The 24,278-nt window shown below is 36.0% G+C and overlaps 1 protein-coding gene across 3 annotated transcripts in view; it reads right to left on the reverse strand.

Annotated features, from left to right (window-relative positions):
- Nucleotides 1-24,278, reverse strand: part of OTOGL (otogelin like) — a 194,826-nt gene that overhangs the window by 64,102 nt on the left and 106,446 nt on the right. For all 3 annotated transcript variants that reach the window (XM_074375352.1, XM_074375353.1, XM_045519426.2), the window contains 8 exons: nucleotides 23,617-23,741; nucleotides 20,666-20,875; nucleotides 18,633-18,798; nucleotides 17,337-17,411; nucleotides 14,829-14,881; nucleotides 13,079-13,241; nucleotides 8,928-9,035; nucleotides 8,037-8,175 (listed from right to left, as the gene is read on the reverse strand). In XM_074375352.1, the coding sequence (XP_074231453.1) occupies nucleotides 8,037-8,175; nucleotides 8,928-9,035; nucleotides 13,079-13,241; nucleotides 14,829-14,881; nucleotides 17,337-17,411; nucleotides 18,633-18,798; nucleotides 20,666-20,875; nucleotides 23,617-23,741 (1,039 nt within the window). The remainder of the gene's footprint in view (nucleotides 1-8,036; nucleotides 8,176-8,927; nucleotides 9,036-13,078; nucleotides 13,242-14,828; nucleotides 14,882-17,336; nucleotides 17,412-18,632; nucleotides 18,799-20,665; nucleotides 20,876-23,616; nucleotides 23,742-24,278) is intronic.

Below are 24,278 nucleotides of genomic sequence, written 5' to 3' on the forward strand. Positions count from 1 at the left end.
TGCTACAGAGTTGCTAAGCAACACAGTAACTAATGATTACAAAGCTAAAGGAAAAAGGTCAACGGCCATGTGCCACATGGATTCTTCAAACCCTTTAAGCCCAAGTACTGAAAACACTGATACAGAATATTCTCTCTCCCAAGTGATTCCAAAACATGAAATGTCAGCAGCTCTCAAGGAAGTGTGTTATTTTACTCAATATATCAGTCTATGACTTGTCATGGCCCCAGCCCCTTGCAGGGGTAACTACCCCACAGAAAGTCCCTGCTACAGTAGCCTCTGGCAGCCATGGTTTATGTTCCACAGCTGAATGGACCCAAAGCAGTACATTCTTTGAAAGCCAAGGGACTTGAATGCAGATTGGGGGGGGGGGGGAGACAACTCTAGCCAATTAGATTATCTCTCACATTTGAACCAGAAAATATTGGTTAAAAAAAAAAGTTTTAAGATCTGAAGGTAAATAGACATAGGGAGGATAGAAGGTTGAGTGGGGGCCACAAAGGCGAGAGTAAGCTTAAAGTATGAGGAAGCAAAGAATGACTGAACTGAAGCAAAAACAGAGAAAAGATACAGAACACAGAGTTCCAAAACAAGCCTGAGTAAGCGGAGAATAGAGCATTCAGACAGAGATCGCTCCAGCTGCATGAAGGACATCAGAACATCCATGAACTCCTGCTGCCTGGGAGACAAAGCCACTTTTCGGTTGTCACCTTTGTGACATCTTTGTCCTGTCCCAGGATTTCTTTGGGATATTTATTTCCTTTATGGTTTTGCAAGCAAAATTTTACAGCATCCCCTACTGTTGGTTCCCTGAAATAGCCAGCACTTGGCAGAATGTCACTGAGAAGGAAGACCACCCTGAGGTGCTTCACTGACAAGTTCTTCTACTTGAAAATACACTGGTAAAGAAGTTAGTTATAATGGGGTGAAATACTCCAGGACCAATGCCTCCCTTCCATGAAACATGTCTGTTTACTTCTTCTCTAGTCAAAATCAGTTACATTCCCACAAGAGAGCTTTCATAAAGCTTCTTATTTATTAACAACTCCCCTAGATATAAAAAAATTGAGGGCACAGCTAATATCTTAATATCAGTATGTTTAACAGCTCCCAACATAGAGGCATAGAGTGTAGACTTAAATATGAGAAAAAGAAGGAATGAAAGAAAGAAAGAAAGAAAGAAAGAAAGAAAGAAAGAAAGAAAGAAAGAAAGAAAGAAAACACTGGAAAACCTATATTAATGTTCTATTGAAATGTTTTAGAAAATTTTAATACATGGAGTCTATTACCAATGTAGGTAAACTATTACAATGCAAATTACATACTGAACCTTAATATCTAAGATTAATAAGGGAGATGAATCTTATGGAAAAATATAACAAATATCTTGCCTAATTTTTCCAACAAGGATACAATGTTTAAGGGTTAGCTTACATGGATAAAGTAGAAAATTAAACACTAATTTATTGAAAGAACATTAAAGAATTAATTCAATAAACTCCATGATTTTCATTTTCCTATTGAAATAAATTTTAAAAATATGCCAGAGCTTTCTACAAAGTTTTGCTCACAGAATTTTAAAAATTAAATAAAATTAATATAAGTTTTATTTCCATTTTAACTTTGACAATGTTAATGTATCAGAATTGGAGGTCAATTTTCTTTAGGTTTTATTATATAGTTTAACTTAATTTTAAATATTTCTGATTTTCCTGATATGTAAATGTTTCTAAAACTATAAAGAACTGATTTGGGGTGAACATTTCCACCATAAGTAGACAAAATATATTATTCTAAATATCAATAAAGGTCCAAGTTGTTGTCTTTCTGTGTTTCACTCCTTGGTCTTCAGGATGTTTGTCATACAAAAAATGGAAGTAAAAACTGCACCCAGAAGACAAACCACATTAAGAATCTCATTTTAGGGAATAAAGATTATTGGCTCAAAGATAGTTAATACATGTAAATGATTCCTATTTGGAAAAAAAATTTAATCGGCTGCCCATCCCTTGAGTCTAAAACTTTAAGGTACTTTTAAAGTAGTTTTTCTTCAATGGGACTAAGCTAGAAAAAAAAGATGTACAGGCAATCAGAGTTGCTAAACAGGAAGTTAGTCAAAAATATGAAAAGTTTTTTTTAAGGAGGAATGATTTTTTTCAGTCACCTTTAGGATGACCAAAGGAAGGTAAGGTAAATGAAAGGTAGTATACGTACCATTTTTCAAAAGAAATACTTATATCTCAACTTAGGCTTCAATTTGTTCCTTAATTCTGCCATTTCTTTTTTCATTCACTTATATTCCCTTAACATACACTCAAATTCTTATTTAATTAATTCTATCATCTGTTTCACAACTTCTAGAAGGCAGAAAATATTTTCATTCCAGTGGGAATAAATTTTATTCAGAGTGAAACTTTTATCTAATTTTTACAGTTTAGTTCTTTCTTCCCCTGTTTATTTACTTTTTATTTTGCTGAAATGCCACACCACTGTATGATTACCATGCCACTTAGCTTGCATTTTACTTATTTGACAGAGATAGCTCTATCTAGTTCTATCTAGAGCTTTATCTTTGCCTAAAATGATTTCCCTTAACTTCCTTTCCTCTCTGTTTTCATTTCCTGTGGATAGATAGATGAACAGATGGATGGATAAATAAATACACACACATACAAACATACACACAAACAGGGTCTATCCTTCAAGGTATTATGAGATCATGAGTGACTAAGAGGAGACATTCATGAAAATATGGAACTTGTGAGACCCAATGCTTTAAGAAATTCTTGGAGAAAGAAGCCACCGGAGGAGACTAAGGACTGATCAGAGACAAAGACCAGCAAAAACAGCAGAATTACCTCAGAGAAGACAAAGCAAGAACTACTTCCAAAAAAAAAAAAGAGTAACAGTAAGAAGTTTTAATTGGATTTTGTATAGGTCACCACTGACTTTTACAGTTGCAATTTTATATGAACTTTGTGATAGGTGATTAATCACTCTCCCTCACCAGCCTAAATGTCAGAGGCAAGACCCACATCTATGTTTGCACATCACTATGCCTCCACCTCTCAGGACAGGGCTGGACACAGATAAATCACACAAGAAATATTGATGTGAAAAATGATGCAGGGCATAGAAATTTGAGAGCAATGAAATTAGAAGGCTTTCAAAGACTTAAGGAGAATAAAGAACATTTGAGATAGCATTAAACAGAATGTTGAAAAACCTAATCTAGAACAAATTACAGGAGGAAATCGAGCAGTGACTGGGGTTTCTCATAGATAACGGAAGTAGAATTTGGCTCTGAAACCTGGGATTTGGAATATTAAAATTTCCCATTTTTGCTTAAAACATCAAGTGTTTTCTCTTTCTTTGAGTTTATAGCACAGGTTAAGGTCCTGTTTGGTTTCTCAACTCTTTTCACTCTTAAAAAAGTCTTACCTCTGGAAATACAATTATGAACTTTGTCCTAGATTTGCTTCAACATACTTAAAAAATAATGTGTTGTATTCCATGTGCTATTTACATTACAGCATAAACAGCCTCCAAAATGAATGAAGTATCAGAGAACCTGAATTTTTTAAGTTTGACAAACATCAACAAAGACGGGGGAGTGTTCACTAAAACTAAGCTACATTTAAAACTCCACAATCCAAAGATTAAAAACAAAAGAAAACCTTTAATATCTCTTCAAAGGTCAGAGTCAACTAACATTATACTCTTAAGATAAAACTGAGTAAGTATCAATTTTTAGAAGTCCAACTGGCCAATAAAAGGGAAGTTCTTATTAATTGGATTGCTAGATCCTTCACAGGGCCCAAAGAAATAAATGGTAAGTTTCACCAGATAAAAGTATGTTTACAAATGACAAAAATAAAGCCTGGAATTTGTAATCAAAACAAAGAGGAAAGAGAGCTGCTTGACAAAGAAGAAAGAATTAGATTTGCTCTTCACAGAAGTGATTCCTACCTCTGAAAAAGTAGCAAGTAAATGAACCATGCTGGCAAGTCATCCTACCATTCCCAAAGGAAATGCTGTTTCTTCCCCTCCTCAAAAAAGGGGGGGGGGGGTTGCCATGAAAAAGAGAAGCAGATGGAGTAAGCAAAAAAAAAAAAAAAAAACCTGAAAAAAAAATTGCAGCAGAAAATATCCAAGTGTTGAGAAATTTAGTATTTTGCATGATAATATTTCAAGATCATGAATATTAGGTTGCATTGATAAATCACTAATTTGTTTCTGGTATGAAATAATTACCTGCTCCATGGTAAAATAAAATATTTCTTGGCTTATCAAGCATATGTTGGTTAAATTGTCCTAACCATTGTTGGGGCCTAGTTCTGAGTTTTTTCTTTTTTTAATTTCAGTAAAAATTCCCATTACAATACAATCAGTAATTTACTAGTATAATTCTAATTAATTATTAACAGTTTTCTTTTCTTTAAGTACCCAGTTAAATTCAATAAAAGTTAAGCTTTGAAGATTATTTTTTTATAAACACACTTTCTTTTTAAAGAAACATTAAAAAAAAAAGAGTAATTCTGCTTTTGCAGAAAAAAAGGCATATACAATCTAAAACTTGAAATTTGAGACTTTTACTATTCTTTATCTCTTACTTTTACCATAAGAACACTTATGATGGCTCTTAACCCAGATATTTAATAAGTAATCCAAATGTTGGAGTAATATTTCCTGAGACATGTCTTCTCATATACAGGCAGATATATCTTACTAAAATTTGAGATTGAACATGATGTATTCATTTTTACTGAAGGATAAAGTACCAAATTAAAGTGATGATAGGAAATCAGGGTTATGAAGCCTGAAAGCCAAACCTTAATGGCTCTTCCTGCTAAATAAAAAGGTACTGTTATATTGCAGCACTAGTAAAAATTGACTGCTACCATCATTCAGCATCAACTACAAGAATATACTTTCAGGAATCAGAGTTGAGACAAATAGTCTACTTTCTGCACAATCATGTTTGAAAATACAGTGGTAAGTACTATGATTTCTCTTCTGCAAAGGAAATGAGGAATTAAGAAAAAGCCAGGTGGGACATACAGATCAAATAAGTAGTTTTTAAGGGTTCACCAAATGCCCAGCATTTCGCAAAATGCCTGTAAGAGGAAAAGAGAAATGGAGGGCATGATATCTGTTTTCAAAACTTTTGAATTGTCTTGGAGCAATCTAGCCTAATATACAGAGTAGTCAAGTCTTTGTTAACACAGTTTACATTTAATAGGCCTTAAGAATTGCTTATTAAATGAATGAAATGGATAATGTATGAGCAAAGACCATTGTCACACATTGGAAAACGTTTGCAAAGACAGTGATGTGTGGACAAGGTTTTAAATACCTTTAGTAAATACTCTAAATAATTTTTCCATATACAAAGTGAAAATACAGTTTGGCAGAATTTTTGTTTTGCTACTTAAAATGGCACCATAAAAATCATCATTAATTAACCTTGATGATATGTCCAATGGGAACATGTCATGTTTGATATAATACTGTTAATGATACTTTCTTTTTTCTAGGTGTGACTTAAAGTTTACTCTTCAGAGGAAGAAGAGAATTTCAAAAATAGGTTAAAAAATTTAATAGTTAAATTAATTTTTTAAAGATGGAAGTGCTCTACATCCTCTCTATTCAAAGAGTGGACCATGGACATGGAACATCAGGGTACCTTATTAAAAATTGCAGAATCCAAGATCCTGCTTCAAATCCATAAAATCAGAACCTGTATTTTAACAGGATTTCCAGGTCATGTGCACACCCACTAAAGTTTAAGAAGTGTTGCTCTACATACTTCAGGTTGAAGGCATGTATATGCATTTATAATGAATATTAGATAATTAATTAAGTATAAGCTTGTGATTTCTACCCTCTAATAGAGACTGTTAGAAAACTGAACAAGTAATTTTTCAGCTCTTATAATAGAACTGTGCTATTCCTTATGAGGAACCCAAAAGAAGTGTAGCACAGCATAAAATCATACACAATCTAGCTGAGCACATATAAAATAATCAGGATATAATGAGTTGCTTACTTTTGACATGATGACTATTAAATACAATAGAATGTAAGAACAGGACAGATAAATGTGAACTGGAAAAGTCACTCTGTGGGAGCAGAGGCAATCAGGTACAGAAAATACCCCGGGAAAAAAGGAAGAGGAGAAATAGAGATAACTGAGAACTTTGAAAGACTATCATGGGAATTTTGACTTTCTGGAGGTTGGTAATTGGGAGTCAACTTTAGTTCTTAAAAAAAGCAATGACATGATTGCAATGGGAGTCTTAGAAAGATTAACAGAATGAAAAAAAATGTATTATTGTAGGGATGAAGTTGAGTCAGAAAGCCTAGAAATTGAAGGTCACAGCTGTTTATGTCAGTTTGGAACTCAGCCTGTAGACGTGGTTAAGACTGTAGAGGTGGATGAACACATGAAGCAGTAGGAGAAAAGAGCAAAGAGCCAAGAGCAGACGAGCAGTTCACTCAACACTCAATGAACAACCATATTCCCAGCACAGTGCTCCGCACTGGTGAAACAATAGTGACTAAGATTCGATCCTTGCCCTGAAGGAGCCAACTCAGTCATTTATGGTCTGAGACTTAGGCAAACAGAAAAGGCAACAAAGAGACAAAGGAGAAATTAGGAGAGACACTGAAGGGCTCAAAAAGCATAATACCCCGAAAGTCAAAGGAAGAGGGAACTCAAAGGAGTGTCAGAGGCATCTAAATATCAAGGGAAGAAAGGGTTTGGTACAAAATCAGTCTGATAGATTTTGAGAAAAAGGTGTCAGTTCATGTATTCAAATCTCTAAACTGTTATTTACTTTTCCAAGCTTATCAATTTGCGACCTAAACCTCGGAGGATGAAAAAGTTCTAATGTAAATTTGTTTGCCAAGTAAGGCTCATTAGGACAAGTACTCACAGAATGTATATGCACCACTGTGCCTTTCCTATGCTCCAAAAATTATCAAAACAACACACACACACACACACACCCCGTATAGGCAACTTGTCATCTTCTACAATTATCTGACTGCCAAATCCATTCCCAGGGATTTATTCTTAAAGAAACTTCAAATTGTTCATAAAGGAGGCTAAGAGTAGCACTGAAAGGGAAATTCAGTGATTTCCCTTGAAACATAAGCAAGAGCTTTGTTTCAATTTGGAAGGCTATAGATTTTACTGTTCTTTTTTTTTTTTTTTTTGACAGAATTAATACAACGTGGGAATGTGCCTACTCTCTTGACATATGCTTGAAGAACAGGATCATACACAAACCTCGAATAACATTAAAAGCCTTACGCAGAAAAAAAAAAGACAACCACGCATTCAAGATAATCACAGGTTACCTAGCCAGAGGAAAAAGAGGTTATTTTGCTTATTCTTGAGCAACTTCTTCCTGAAACTTACATTTTTCATTTAGAAATTTAATTCTGGGATCAATGATGTCTAAATAAAGTTTAGGTATACAGGAAATCCAAATACATTAAAGATATGGGAAATTTGAGGATTTTTATCAGATATACAAAGTCTAGAGTTTTCCAGAGTATACCATCAAAATAGCAGGTGTAGAATTGAGAATAATGTCTTACTATTTGCTACAACCATAAACAGTACATGGTCCAATACATGATTTAATGTCTTACATTTGTATTCACTAAACTAAGCCAATAAGCATAAAAATGGTTGACATTTATTGAGCAGTTACTTAATATCAAAGTGCTATCTGACAGTTTTGCTTATATTTATCTCATTTATTCCTAAGAACTACCCCAGGAGGCAGGTACAGTTATTTTCCTCATTTCACAAATGAGAAAACAGAGGCACAGAAAGTTCAAGAATTAGCCCATCATTTATAAATAACAAAACTTTAAAATGGGTCAAGGAAATTAGTTCAAAATCACTATAACTTTTATAGGCTTTATTAATGATACATGGATTTGATATGCTTGGTCCACCATACTTGTTTTTTACATTGTCTTTATATAATTATATATGCAAGTAAGTAATTGAGACATACCTTTATCAAAAATACCTGGCAATCACTGATATAATCATATTCCAGTCCATCAAAAGAATGATAATGCCGGTCCCCATACACTGTACACATTGCTGGGCATGGATAGTATGTGCAATTGAACATTCCTCGTCGACAAACACTGTTAGAAAATAATACAAACGCTGTTACCTTTCTAAGAAACTTGGCTCTAATTAGTATTTTTCAAGTGTCATAAATATTGGAAGGTTTGTATTCAAGAGCATTCACTGAGCCAATAGCCCTACTAAACATGGCCAATTGGTTCTAATAATATTTATTACAGTGATAGATTAAGCATATATTTACCACTTTGTTTAGATAAACTATTAGACATCACAACCAAGACTAAAAATTGTGCCTGGGTCATACTGAAAACAGATGATGGAATGCAAACCTGAACACGAACCTGCTGGTTCCTAAAAGACCAGAATGTCATTGCCTCTACTCCAGTCCACGTAAACAGACATGACATGGTTCATAAGCTTAGAATTTTCACCCACGTTCCAAGGAAATTATACTTCAATTTTATTTTATGGTATTCTTCTGGCTCATTTCCAAACAGAAAACTTTCCATCAAATGTGACCTTCTCTTTGGAACATTTATCACTTTCTATAAACTTGAGGTATTTCTTCCGTTAAGTTTTTAAATGGCCATATTTCATTCTTCTCTTCTTGGCTGAACAAATAGGCATAAAAATAATGGTATGATCCCCTGTGGGCAGTAGTTGCCCACAAACTCCTGAAAGCCTTTAAAGTCTTATTCACTCAGACTTGGTTTGCTTTTTGCTGATGTCAGGCACATTAAGTAAATAAGAGAGGACTGAAACTGATACAACTGCTTAGGAAAACTGTGAAATAAATGGATCTCATTACCAGGTATAACATGGTGTAGCAATCACTTCTCCTGAGAGGTACTCCCAGTCTTTCCAGATACACGGACAGCTTTCAGGAACGTAACACTTGCCTTTGTGCTCTGCCATTCTTCCAAATGAAGAAATAAATGCTATTTAATATAAACTACTAATTTCAGGTTTTAAAAAATCAGTGATCTTGTTATATTCAAAACCATTTATATTTATTACAACAATTGTAAGCATATTCTGTCTGACCTATGGAGGCACTGAGTCCAGTTTTTCTCCTCTATTTTTCTACAAAGTATCTTGCACATAACAGTAATAAATAAATGCCAGGGAAATGACTGGACACAATATCTTAACCTTTTGTTATCACCTACAAATACAACAAATACAAGTACAATAAAAAGGAGACGAAGTCTAAATTTCTGGGTAAAGAGAGCTATTCTGAAAAAACAATTAAAAAGGCAGTGAGGTTCCCTCTCTTCAATATTTGATATTTAAGAGCCTATGAGTCAAGAAATTTTTGATGAAATAGTGAATTATAAGCTGGATAAAATTTTCAATTACAGGATAGAGAGAGTAATCAAAAGCTTCTTTTATGAGTGCTTAAATTGAAAATCATGAGAGTTTAGTTTAAATGTGTTTTGAATAAGAAATCATTACATCAAGTGTTTCACCTTCTTCATTATTAACATATCAAGTTTTGAGTATTGGTTTTCTTCAAAGCATTATTCCCTTCATGAAAGGTTACCTCATTAGAAAGTATCTTAAAATATCTATGAATATAAAAAATAAAATTATTACTCATAACCTCAAGGAAAAATCAGTTTTGGTGCATTATCAAAATATTTCAATATGAAGATTAAATATATATTATATGTAATATTTATTTCAATACTCTTAATATAAATATATACATATATTTTTCAATATTCTTAAAATCTTTTCTCAAAAATAGCTTTCATAATAATAAAACACTAATAAATAATACATATAATTTAAATATATAACTATAATATAATAATTTAAATTAGAATAATAAATAATAATAGCACAATAGTAATAGTAAGACTCAAAACTAGCAGTAAAAATAGATAAAATACTTAAAGTTTTTCTCTGAATTTGCTTTAAAATGTTATAGTTCAACATTATCAAAATTAACACAGAAGTGAGGAATCCTGAATTCCTGCCTGTTCTCTCGAACAGAAATAATCACACAGGTTCCTTTAGTGCTCTGCTTCCCCGCTCATAGCTCAGCTGACACAGTACAGTAATTCCTTAATCAATGTATATGTTGTCCACTTGCTTTTAAGTTCTACTCCAGAAGACCATGAAGACCTTGTCAATGGTTATGTTCCAATGCCTGGTACATAGCAGATACTCAGTTGTTGAGTAAAGGTGAAGAAATGAATCTATCTATACAATAGGTTATTGCATCATCTCATTTAGATTTCTTTCTTTCAGATAACAGTACCCTAGAGTCCATACATTCTCCCCTCAACCTTCTTAAACTTCTAGTCACTTTCCATGAGTATTGCATCTCTCTTCTGCCTGGAAAACTGAAAGACTTTTCTCATCACTTAAAACTCAATTTACTGCAATCCCTTCAATGCAATCTTTTTATGTGCCACTCCCTATATGTAGTAATTTGTACACACCTTTATTGGTGGGTTCATCATGATGAACTGCAAGTACTTCACTAAATGACTTACAGAGCAAATTAACACAACAACAAAAACTAGAGTTTTTGAGTGTTTACTATGGCCCAGCCACTGTAAATACATCATTGACTCATCTAATCCTAGTGACAATTCCATAAGGTAGATTCTGTTGTTACTTTATATGTGTATTTTAGTAACATTATCCCTTTAGCTTAACACAATGTCTCAAACGTTAGGTGCTTTACAAATGCTGGATGTCTAATTATTTCAATAAGAGATGCCCCACCTAAATGAACCACAATTCTTTTTACAATTCTCATTTCTGTTATTTTTTAATATTATTCACATTTAAGATTTTTTAACTGAAATATAGTTGATGTATAATAAATTAGCTTCAGGTGTACAGCACAGTGATTCAGTATTTTTGCAGATTATACACCATTGAAAGTTATAACCATAATTCTTACATAACCAGCCAAAATAGTGGTTTTAAATGGTTATGCTGATGATTGGTGAGTTTTTCATAACTAATCAAAACTGGAAGAAGGAAGAAGAAAGCTATAAATCACTGTGAATTGTCTTCGTTCAGCAGATTTGTAAAGCGGGGTAAGTAGTAAACACTTACTGAGCACCTACCACGTGACTGGTGTGCTGCAGATGCTCAACCATCTCTGAAGTAGATATCATTACACCCATTTTAAAGAGGAAGTTGAGACTCCAACTGGTTAAGTAATTTGTCCCAAGGTACTTTAGCTAATAAGAAAGAGGTCCAGTATTTGAACCCATTTCTGCATGACTTTTCCACGACATTACTTTCCATTTCTTGAATCTACAATGATTTCTAAACTAAGGCATGTGGTCCATTTATACTCAAGGAACTTCTGGCAATGCGAGGAGCCCCAGGAAAACAAGGGATACTAGGCTATTGTCATAAAATAAAAATAAACCAGCTGAAGCCATGTGGAAGACAATCCAAATCAGATTACCATAAAACAACTTTTTTAATAGAAATTTCTGTGTAACAAAATTATTTCCACATCTGTCAGAGGCCTCTTAGTCAATTTCCAACTATACTTATTTCAATAAAATAAGAGAAGGTGAGAGAAAATTACTTTAAGTTTTTATACTGATCTTTGACCAGTAAATTAAGAAATCACTGGTGAACTAAAAGTCAAAGGTGACAGCAAATACGTATTTTTTTTTTTAAATAGTAGCATCAACTACAAGCATGAAACAGAATTAGGATGCAGCTTGATCTAATCAGCCATGCATCTGAGTCACAATCAAATCAAATTAATCAAGCAATGTTGTAGGTTGCATTATTTTACCATAATAAAGCTTTTATTTCCCTTGTCCCTTTTACTAAAATATCTTCCTTGCTCATCTGCTCCATGGCCTGATTTCTACCTGCCTTTATTTTCCCATGCAAGGCCTTGTTCTTTCACCCTCCTTCTCTGTCCTTCCTTTCTAAAGAGATGGAGACCGTCCCAAGTTACTTGGCTCGTCAACCTACTCCAGACGGGGACCATTTAGACAAACGTGACTCTCCTGGGAAACAGACCACAAAACCTCTCTCTTCTTTGCTCCTGGTTTATATGAATTGAGCCCAGGAGTCATTTTGTGTGAATATGTTCATCGAGGAAGAATGGGTGACCTGTTTGCCTTAGGTGGCCCTCCCGCTGTGCACTGCCGCTATTCATTACTGGAAGAGGGGAGGGCAGGGAGGCCAGATTCTACGTGTGCCTGCAAGGAAGCAGAGAGCCACCAGATTCTGTAATTGCCTTCCACGTGTACTAGACACTCCTGCTACTAAGGACATTTACAAAGATAAGAGTGAGTTATCCATAAAATAGTGACCCATATTTATTGAGTGTACACACCCCCCCCTATATCTCATGATGCCTTGTTGAGGCTTTAAAGGAACTTGCAGAAAAATCACTCAGCTAATATTGGCAGGACTGGGATTTGAACTAGGTGTGTCTGAAGCCAGAGTTCCTACTGTTACCCACTGCCCTAAGTTGCCTCAACACACCATTTTCTGTAACATCCATCAGATAAAGCAGCTGGCACCAGTAATATAACTTAACATCAGCAACAGTAACAGCACAACAGAATATACAAAGACACGCACTTCAAATGTTTTGAATGAAGAGTGGCTCACTGTTACTTTCCCCAAACTGCAGTTGATTCCGGGGTAAATGCCAAGACCATCCTGAAGTGACTTCCCTCCTCAATTCACTGTATTACTTAATTATTTTGTATACATAACATATCGTGACATTATTTAATCACGTGTGACAAGCGATATGTAGTATCTGAGATACAATATATGTGATGTATGACATGAGCATAGAAAAATAATTACAATAGTCCTCTAGTCACCAACTTAATGTCAACCACCAGTCAGAACAACAATTGTAGCTATTTCTGTAAATAATGTTTTTAAGTGCTTTGTGTTTTCTGTCAAATCCTGAACGTTCAGTATCATCAGCAAAGAGAGCCTTACCCTGGAGCACAAACACAGCCACTTATGCAGGGTGATGATGGGGCACAAGTGAAGTTCATAGCCAGGTTTGCACAGGTAGTTTCACAATTTACACCACCAGCTGGTAATTCAGGGTCAGGAAACCTGCAGTCGAAATACTGTTTTCCCTCGGGGCAGATGTGAACTTCAGGGACAAGGCACAGATAAATTACCTTTAACTTTGTATTTACTCTATACACACCTAATCATATTGACATGCATTTGTCATCAAAACAGAATTCATCATAGAATACAGTGAATTTTACCAGTTATAACAGACCCTCCTCTGTGATGTCTGGTTCACGAGCTTACAAACATTCCCTAGCCAGATTTCCTTTAATCACCTGAATTTTCAAAATCTATTTCAAGTTTGAAAAACTTAGCTGCCTTCCATAAGCCAATAACTGAACAACTAGTATATAATTTTCTGAGGTCCAGAAACACGGTATTTTGGTTAATCCACACATACCGCATCAATTTTTGAGGACTGACAGTACAGTATATTTAAACTTCTACAAAGCTACGCACCTACAACAAACACACAATATAATTTGGATCTTGCTTCACCTCTGAGTCATTATTTACATCAATCCTCACTATAATGTAGATGTGCAGAAAATGAACATAATGATAGGCAAGGTAGGGGCTACATATTGCTCCAGAAAGCTTTTAGATTCAGAGGGATTAAATAACACCCCTTGTCTGGGGCCAAAAGGAATCTTGAAGATTCCTCTGTGAGAAGTCTGGCCACCTGGGCTTCCTTTTCTCCAATTGAGCCACCCTGAAGCAAATGGGGTGAGGCAGGGAGGGCCCAGGGACTACCAAACAGGTGTGGGGTCCATGCACATAACGCTGGAAAGAAGGCCTGGGCAGCCTGAATCCTCACAAAGTAAGTCCAGGGCACATAATTCAGAACTCATTCATAAAATATATATATAACTTTGCAAATAAATAACAGAGCAATAGCTAACAATTTGTTTTACCAGCCTACACTCTTTCTGTCCAGTAAAGTAAACAGAAGGTAGTTTTATTATTTGCCTAGAATTTCCCCACAGTGACTAAATACTGGAGGCTTTTTGTGTGGTGAAAATAAAGAACATAAGGAGCCTTTAATGTATAGGATCTTCAGGAATGATATGCAGCCGTACAGTGATAGTCTCCCGAGAGACGGCAGTTGATATCAGTTTACACACCATTTTTAATTGACAGCTGCTTGTCTGAAAGCCTGGCTCCCCATAACATAGCCCAGGAACCAGTGGCATGAGCATGACTTTGGCCGTCAACAGACACGTCTCAGGCCTCAGCGCTGATCCCCGGGTGACGAGATGCACATTAGAATCTGAGAAGTGCTGGTCTGGAGTAGGGTCTCCCGACTGCTGCTGCACAAGTGAGTTCCAACAGGTGCCTGGATACATCTCCCCAAAGCCACTGGGGCACCTGGGGGGGGGGTTGGTGGCATCAAGGTGGCATCCCTGGGTTGATCAGCTCTGCCCCTAAGCAGCCTTAGAAGGCTTACCCCACATTGTCCTACGAATGTTGTAATTCCGCATGTGAAAAAAGCTAGGAAGTACCGGAGTACCATGTTGAGAAACATTCCCAAGGCTGTATTCATGCACATTGGCAAGGACAGTTGTGATGGATTAACAACTTCTGCCCTAAGAGTAGGGGCAGATGCAAGATTAATAACTTAAAGCCATATTCTCTTTAAGGAAAGCATCTATCTAGATCTTACCAGTAGAGGGCGTTGCTAATTCATCACATTTCACAGTCCCATTTGAACACTGGCTAGTAGAATTAAACAAAGAGTTAATTCATGACCCAAATCTCAGGTTTTTTTCTATATTTCAAAAACAATATAACATGCAAGAATTGACTAATTACATATACAAATATTATTTTTCCCACAGAATTTCTTACAAATAAGTTACTGGTTTAGGTCCGATTTGAAGACAGCTATTTCAGTTCAACACATTTTTATCAAACACCTATATGTGTGGGGCACTGTGGTAGGCATGGGGACCTCAGAGACCAAACTTCATAGTTTTGACCCAAATGCTTATATATATTCTAGTAGGAGAGAAAGACATACAAATAAATAATTCACCTAGTGTGACACGCAACATAGAAATTTAAGATATAGAAGTAAAACACAGAAAAATGTTTAAAAATCTACTCACAGTTGACATCAAGGGCTGTCAAAGAAGATAAGGTCTGGAAAATTTTGAAGAAGGGATGGAGGTTTGATACAGATAAGGTAGGAAGGCTGTCACACTCAGTGGGGATGTAGTTCAAAGCCACGTAGGGGCAGAACAGCTTTCTACGCAACAAAGTGCCACGTGGGAAGTGACAGGAGATGCAGATGGCAAAGAATCAAAGGCGAGCTCCTATTAAGATGCTAAGACTTTATCCCTAAAGTGAGTCACTGAAGTGAAAAGTGATACGGTTGGTTTGAATTCTTAGAAAAGTCATTCTGGCAGCGGTGTTGAAAACAGAGTGGAGTCATGTCTTGCAACTTAAGCCTCCAGTTAGAGAATAAGGCAAAAATGAAATACAGGTAAAATGCATCTTGAAAATCCCTTAAGAGTACATCATGAGAAGGAAAAACACACCAGGTCTCAGTAACGCCAACATAACCAGGTTCTCCTCCAGCTCTGGACTAGGTGGTGTTTTCTATATTTGAGCCCAGATGAAGAAGCTGACTAGCAGAGAAGGGCCACGTCATGTGAAGAATAGGCTTATGCCTCATCTGACATTAGGATGACACTTAGAAATGTGACTCACTCACACCGTGAGCAGCAGAGAGGACTGAGACAGAGCCCAGGTCACAGATCAGCACTTTCACATCAGACTTATCCTGGGACAGAGGCTTTTTGGAAGAAATGGAAAATGAGATCGTGGCAATAATTTTTTTTTTTTTCTCACTGAGGTGGGAAGTTTCCTCTGCTTTTGCCAAGTTTACCTAAATAAATTCAACTATGTTAAATTTGAGAGAGAGATGACATCCTGGTAGAATGGAAAGAGACAAGACTAGAGATAAGAAAACCAGGTAGATAAACCCAGAGAGACATTGGTAAGGCAGTGGCGATGGAAAGGAAGGAATGGATTTCAAATGCATGTCAAAAATAAAATCCACAGTCACTGGGGGTTTACTGGATGCAGGTGTTGAGAGGAGGAAGGTGTCAAAGATGACTCCTAGATTTCTATCTTGGGAAACTGTGGCCACTAGTACAAGGTCCAAGAGATGTTGCCTTTGTATCTTCATTGATGGGTGAAAGGAAGGGAAATGGAAATGACAATAAATATAAATTGTAGATAAACAATATTCTGCCATGAATAGAAATAAGCTGCAGAGCAAAACAGGAAACAAAGCAAGCGTTGCTGAGCCAGGCTGTTCGAGAATGAATCCCGGCTTCATCACCAGGTTGCTTAACTGCCTGTGCCGCATCTTCCTCACCTGTGAACTGGGCCTGCAGCAACAGCACCTGTCTCTTAGGGTCACACTGATGAGCAACTGTTTTAATAACAGATATGAAGCACTTAGAATGGCGCCAGGACTACAGAAGGTGCACAGTAATGGTTAGGCAGCATTATTGTTACTGTTCCCTTGTGTCTATTATCATCTGTGGGCTCCGATGGAGCAACTAAGAGAGGGAGGTTAGGAGTTGGATACAGATCCATGAGGACTGCTGCATGCACCGTCTGCATTTTAAACAGGTTGCCACCCGAATGAGTGTCATCCTAGGAATAAGTGTTATCTCACTGGGATCGCTGTCTGTAGGGAGGCAGCCTTCTGACTCCCCAGCGTGACATGGTTAATTCCATTCTAGAATTGCTTTTTCTGAGCCAGTTGTTGAACCACAAAACTAAAACCCCTTAGTAATTTACAGTATTTGAATCTTCATCTCATCCTTAACTTTTATCTGAGAACTAAACTGATCAAAGATCTCCCATTTCACTGCTTCACACTTCAATTCATGGCTCTTTTCTGCAGTTATGAGCACAAGACATAGGCACTCCACGTTGAAACATTATATATATGTGGTTTAATATACCTATTTATTATAGTTTAATATATATGTATAAATGTAATATACATATGGTTTGAAAGTTTATATTAAGATTATCAAACTACATCAAGATTATCAAACTACAGAAGTCATATTTCAATTTATGGTTTTGGTTAAAAAGTTATATGAGTACATGTTATTGGTTAAGGAAAATCACCATCCCTGAAATTTACCATAAGCCTGAGGGTGTTGGGATGAGCTCCCCAGGTTGGTAAATGCTGCCTCTGTAATGACACCGGCAGTGAAATCTGTTAAGAAGAAAAAAAAAAGGATTAAATTAACAAAATACGATAAATACTAAAAAAAACCCCACTGAAATTAAAGCAGACCATATGCTCTATATTGGTAATTTTCAGGCACACTCTAACCAAGATACTGTTCTATGAGAGTCTGTTCAATTTTGTTATACAAATAGCAGAAACCATTTAAATGTGACGTCTTGGGCAGCTTCAGATTTTGTTTTCTAAAATTCAGACTATGTATTGTTTTAGTCACGATACAGACTGTGTTGTTTTCATCACCCCCCCCCAAAAAAAGCCCCAGAAGGCACTTCAGGGAAACACAACCAGTGTATCATTTAGCCCAATGTATACAACTCTATCTCACGTGAGATTTGAGAGATTTCTGAGTGCTGAGAGACATTACAATCCTGCTACTAAAATCTGCCCCATGACAGTGAAACATACACCTTGCTTTTATTTTTGATATGGCAAAAGCAAGAAGGGATAAACTTCAGACTTAACCATCAGATTCCTTAACTCTTTCTATAGCAATCTGAACATGTACAGGGTTTAAAAAAATTTAAAAAATAAGGGAAAAGGTATCAAGAAATACTAAAGAAACAACTCACAAGCAGATCTTTGCACATATGCACACTTACTTTATGGAAAAAATGACTGTTCAACAGTGGAGAAAATTTATTTTTCCAATAAATAGTGCTGAGTCAATCAGATTAAGAAAGAAAGAGAAAGAAAGGAAGAAAAGAAAGGAAGAAGAAGGGAGGAAGGAAGAGAAAGAAAGAAAGAAAGAAAGAAAGAAAGAAAGAAAGAAAGAAAGAAAGAAAGAAAGAAAGAAAGAAAGAAAGGAAGGAAGAAAGAAAGAAAGAAGGAAAGAAGGAAAGAAAGAAGGAAAGAAGGAAAGAAGGAAGGAAAGAAGGAAAGAAGGAAAGAAGGAAAGAAAGAAAAGAAGGAAAGAAAGAAAAGAAAGAAAGAAAGAAAGAAAGAAAGGAAGAAAGAAAGGAAGAAAGGAAGAAAGAAAGGAAGAAAGGAAGAAAGGAAGAAAGGAAGAAAGGAAGAAAGGAAGAAAGGAAGAAAGAAAGAAAGAAAGAAAGAAAGAAAGAAAGAAAGAAAGAAAGAAAGAAAGAAAGAAAGAAAGAAAGAAAGAAAGAAAACAGTCATGAAAGCCCATTTATCCTGTATGGGAGGAAGGAGATAAAAGATGGATGCCGTCAGCCCATTTCGGTGACGTACATGGGCACGCAAAAGCTGAGTGTGTCTTCGTAGTATTTGCCTTCGGGACAGTTGCAGCCTTCAGCACAGTCATCGGTACACTGTTCCGGGGAAGAGAGAGAGATGCAGGAGCGGTGACAGAAGGAGGCGCAGTGATGGTACAGCATGCCTTTCTGACACACCAGCCCTGAGGATGAAGGAGCATCAGCTGAGGGAGATTTCCACAAGGCACAGAAGCATTTTATGCTGGGCTATAGGTCTATGATAGACATGTATCGTGACAAAGAAGATATCCTGCATCAACAAACCTAGAACATTATGGAATTCTATATCAGGTGTAAATAAACAAACAATTCTTTGCTTCAATAGAAGTACAACAGAAGAAGGATAAAATTCTATGTGAACTATCTTTAAGTGTGACATTAAGAGCCTGTGCCATAACTTAAAAAAAATATTTAAGGTATTTTATACATCTAAATAAACTTCTTGTCCTCACATTTTAAATCTCTCTACCGCTATGCTGATATTATCGTCTTTACGGCATGATTTAAATCTAAGAAAACTTTTAGTCTTCTACAAACAAGACAAAACTTGACTTCATTGATATATACTTGTAGCTCCTGTTTTTTGCCTTTTTAATCATGTTTATACTTTTCCCTCAACCCTTCCAGTGTCTTTTTAGAACAAACTGACTACAGTAGGCAAACTAAAATAATCTAAAAACACTCATACAAACAATTAAAAAATGCTGGCTAAAACATAATTGAAATTATGGTAAACATACAATTGCTCTTGTGAGAGAAAAAAGGGGGTTGGAGGGTCACCTCCCCAAATGAAAGAAGTAAAGAGAGAAATAAAATCCAGAACTTTAGGTAGAGGAAGGAAGGATGGGTCCCAGCAAACTCGGGCCTTATGTTTAACTCTTGTGGGAATGGAAAATGAAAGTTGGTCCTTTTACAAGGCAAGGAGTTGGGAGACCCTTAACTTGGACCTTCTAAAAAAAGCTCCATCCCGAGTAAGACTACAGCAGAGATCAGCAAACTTTTTTTGTGAAGGGCTAAATGGTGAATAGTTTTAACTCTGCAGGCCACATAGTCTCTGTCACAACTACCTGTGCAGATGAAAAGCAGTCACAGACAGTGTGCACACATCTGGGCGGTAAGCCTTACTTATGAACACACAAGAAGCCCATGGGTGTAATCTGCCAGCTCTTGGACTAGAAGAAATCTCTATGAAGCACCAGGAATGCTTCTCTAACTCTGTGGGGTCCCTGGTGAAATAAAGTATCCTCTGAGAAATCAAATTCCAGGTTTACATCCTGCACAGGTTTGGTACATGAATTTACATTACTTTTATATTTACATTATTTTTGTCTTAGAAAGCCCAACTGGAGAAATTAACACCCAATCTGGCCAGTGATGCCCCTGGAGTAATAGGAAAAAGTTTTGTGAAACAACTGGGGGATGGAGAGGTGGCGAGAACAATGTTTCTGAAACCCAGGTCACAAAAGATTCAAAAAGGGCAGCCTTGATAAAGATTAGCTTATAAAAGAAATTATTAAACAATAAGGAAAGGAAACAATCTCCCATGCTTGAGAACAACGGACATCATAACCATGAGGATTCAAGCCCTAAGAACTTGAGATGATTATTGCCTATTGTATAATTTACCTATTTAACTACAAATCACCTGTGGCACTGTATCACATAATGCTTTTCCAAACTTTCCAACACTTACATATGACATTTCTATGATAAGAATTGTTTTTCAAATTTTTCAAATTATTTCAGTTGCATACATTAAACCATACAGCTATATCCTAATTTTGTTTATGGTAAAAACAGTTAAAAGCTCTTGGTCTTAATCCAACAGAGCTCCAATGTTAAGAAATAAAATATTTTATCTTTTTTCCATGTTTGCCCATTATAATAATATTTCAAATGACTTAAGCAATACTGACTTTTCATTAAGAATTAATGGAAGTAATTACATATGCAAAAATCTCTGACGTGTTATCTGACCACCTTTATGGGCACCAATGCCATTATACTCACCGCAGAATGAAACCTGAGCTCTGAAGTCGATGGGAACACCACGCTGGCCGCAGAGATAAGCATAGTGGGCGAGGGCATTGCACAGGCAGGCGCTGCCACATCTGCATGCGTCGTGGCGGCAGAGCTGATAGTACAGCCCAGGGCTGATGTAGACGTGGCAGGGGGTAAAGAGCTCTTGGTGGATAACATCACAGTGTGCTGCGTATCCGACTAACAGACAAAGAACCCCATCAGCACCTCACTTACTAGTCCAGCTCCTACCCCTGAGTATCAAATTCCAGCCCTATCCAAGCATCTTGCTTTCCTAGAAATACTCTGTATTGCATATTGCCTTCAGTAAGAGCCAACATTTTCAGCTTACACTGTTTTCTTTTGAGGGGGGTGGTTTTTACTTTTGGTAATATTGGTGACAGCACTTAATCCATATTTAATATTCTTTAAGCAAAAAAAAAAAAAAAAAAAAAAAAAGAATTGTATTATACCTGAGTACCTTGAGTAACAGAAGGGTTAACTGATAGACGTAGCCTCAATTAGCCCATTGCCTGAGGATCATCTCAGGATATCGTCACAATTCTGCTATAAAGAACTGAAGAGCTTGGGAGGTTTAATTCCAGACATCCGCGTACAGTACAAACAGTTGCCAGATTGCGGATGTCATGGCAACTCCCTGACACAACTGTCCAGGAAGGACTGGAATCATCTCACTCCAGTGCAGGCTCTAAGGTGAATGGTAAAGAGGCAGATGTCACGGAGTCACGGAACACAGTATCTGCACAAGGCACAGTGCACAATGTCTGGCAAAAATAGGAGCTTGATCATGTTTGACAAATGAATCTATGAATGCATGAATAAATGAATAAGGAATGGAAACGGAATGGAACATAAGCCAAAAGCTGTGAGGTACAACTACCAAGCCATTTGGGGGGAATCTGTATAATCACTTCTTGAAATGTGTTGACTTTTCCCTTAAGAATCGCTGATCAGATATTACTCTTTATAGGAATAACCAAATTTGACAGAACAATCTAGATTTCACCTTTCTGAAAAAGCCAAGTCCTTTGATTTCTTAGTGCAATGGACCTCAGCTGCACTGATTTCCTCACAGATAAAATTAGTCTATCTTTGAGTTGTCGTTGTCTTTCAAAGACAAAATGAGCTGCTAGAGATGAGAATTTTTTCACTACAAAGGAATTACACTGAATTTGTTTTGTTGAGTATTTTAAATATATTTATTATTGGAACCACGTGGTAATTATCTGAGTATTACCTTTTTGCATTCTTATGCACCAGTATATGAAAGCAAATGACTTAGACCATAACAGTGTATGGTTGGCATGTACACTACTAATTCCCAGGATCTCCAAGCAAGGGCTTTTATTGCATACCCTAAGGATTTATAGATCAAAAAATATTCTTGTTGACATTAAGTAAATGACCCAGGAAATCCTTGTTAAAAGATTCAGAATCCACATCAGAGTTGACTTTTATCTATTTATTTTCCTTTCTTTGGGAATCTTTTTGAATTTACCTATTTGAAATTCAAAAAAAAAATTCATGGCAAAAGTAAAGAAGGTACATTTAAAATACATGTCATAGAAGACACAAGATATGGAGACAAAAGTGATTTTTTAAAAATGTAACAAAATGGCATGTAATAAAGGAGGTCATTTAAAGAAACAACCAGAGGGCAACTGAATTTATCAACTGGACTCTACTCCAACTTGTATGTGTTATTAAAAACATAGAAAACAAGTTTATTGCCATATCAAGAAGGGAACTGAAAAGGTCAGAAACCAACTGAGCAAGAAGAATGGAAAGAGAAGGACTAGACTTATTAGCAAAAAACTGAGAATAGAATAGGGGGGAAAGTACTGTTAAATGGGAGTGAGATTAAAAGCATTGAATCATAGAGACCAAAGGACTCTAGTCTAGTCCTCTTATTACAGATAGGAAAAATGACCAGAGAAGTTAACCATCTTCTTCAAGTTTAGAAGTTGGCTTAGATAGAAAGACAGCACTAAAAGCAAGATTATTTTGTGTTCTTCCCAATACACCAAAACGATAAGTTAATAATAAAGACCATCTAGCAATCAATAGAATCCTTCCAAACCACCATTACAAAATCTAGAAACTCTACTAACTTCTCATGGGTATTCTATTAATATTAACAATGAATTTTTAAAACTACATGAAAACTAGTAATCTAGCCCAAATATTTAAAGAAAAAAATTAAATTATAAAAATATCGATTTAAGCATGTATATAATTTTTACAAAGTGATTTTACAAAAAAAAAAAATACAATATGTCTTTTCTTGAGCAGTAAAATAGCCTTTCACATGGTCTGCTGTGGCTTTAGTAAAAATATAAAGCCAAAAATTCTTGGCGTGTGAGTTGCACTGTCATTGCAGATTGGAATTCTGGACCATGGCCATCTCACGTTGTTGCACACCTGATGGCACAAAGCTTCTCTGGATCACTGACTTCCTGCTTATGAAGACTCAATATGCCTCTGAGTAGGAACTTGTCATGTGATAGTAATAAACAAGAGAAGTCGCATAAGTTGTCACTATGGAACCGAAGTCAAACATCCCAAGACTGTAACAGCCTTATTAGAATACTTGCAGAGATTTTTTTTTTTTTTTAGCATTTAAAGAATTGGAAATATCCAAAATGCCAGCTCATATTTAGGAAAAGTTGGAGGATTTCTGAACACTTAAAAGAAGTAAATTTATGAATGCAGAGTAGTAAATAAAATAGTCATTTTCTGGAATTCTTTTTAAAAATAACCTAGAATACATGAAGAGGCATGTGAATTAAACAAAAATATATAAGGAATGCCATTGATTTTGTCATAATGGAGAAAATCAGAATTTAAAATCACTATCTAATTTTACAAGGTTACAGTAATACATAGAACTTTTCCCTAAGTTTATAGGCAGGAAGACTTACTGTTTTGTTGGTTGATGTTGCAGGGGTCCACAACAGGAACATGAATAGGTGCAAAACAAGTGGAGGAAACCCTCCAAGCATTTGCATGGAGTTGTGGGGTAACTTCTATCATGCCTGATGGAGAACTAGAAAGTTAAGACAATATTTTTTTTTTGTCTCTCGCATTCATTTCACTTGTTCATAGTCGTCAAAAGTTGAAAAAAGAGAATATTATTTTTTTAATTTACAAAGAAATCTTAGGACTTGTAATGTTTTATTATATTTTAAATATACATGATATTCACTTCCTGTTATTAATACTTTACAATGTGTCACACTGTAGACATACATGGTTTTATTTAATAATCATTTCAGCCTTGTGAAGAAAACAGTATTATCCCCATTTTAGAGAGAAGGCAAAACAGAGGCTCAGAGAAACATTAATGTTCACTCAGCTGCAAAGTGTCAGAGCCAAGATTCAAATGCAATTTGCATCAATTTAACAAAGTATCAGTCACATAATCAAACTATCCATATGTGTGTGTGGTTTAGGGAGGCAGAGGTAGGAACCTACGTGATTCTTTTCAGGGTAGAGACAAACGTCCTAAAGAATAAATAGCTTATATTTCTGGTTCAATATTTCAATTTTCATTATGAGGCCTGAAGTACTGAGGTTCCATTGT

This window comes from Camelus bactrianus, chromosome 12 (assembly GCF_048773025.1).
Source record: "Camelus bactrianus isolate YW-2024 breed Bactrian camel chromosome 12, ASM4877302v1, whole genome shotgun sequence".
Classification (NCBI taxonomy): domain Eukaryota; kingdom Metazoa; phylum Chordata; class Mammalia; order Artiodactyla; family Camelidae; genus Camelus; species Camelus bactrianus.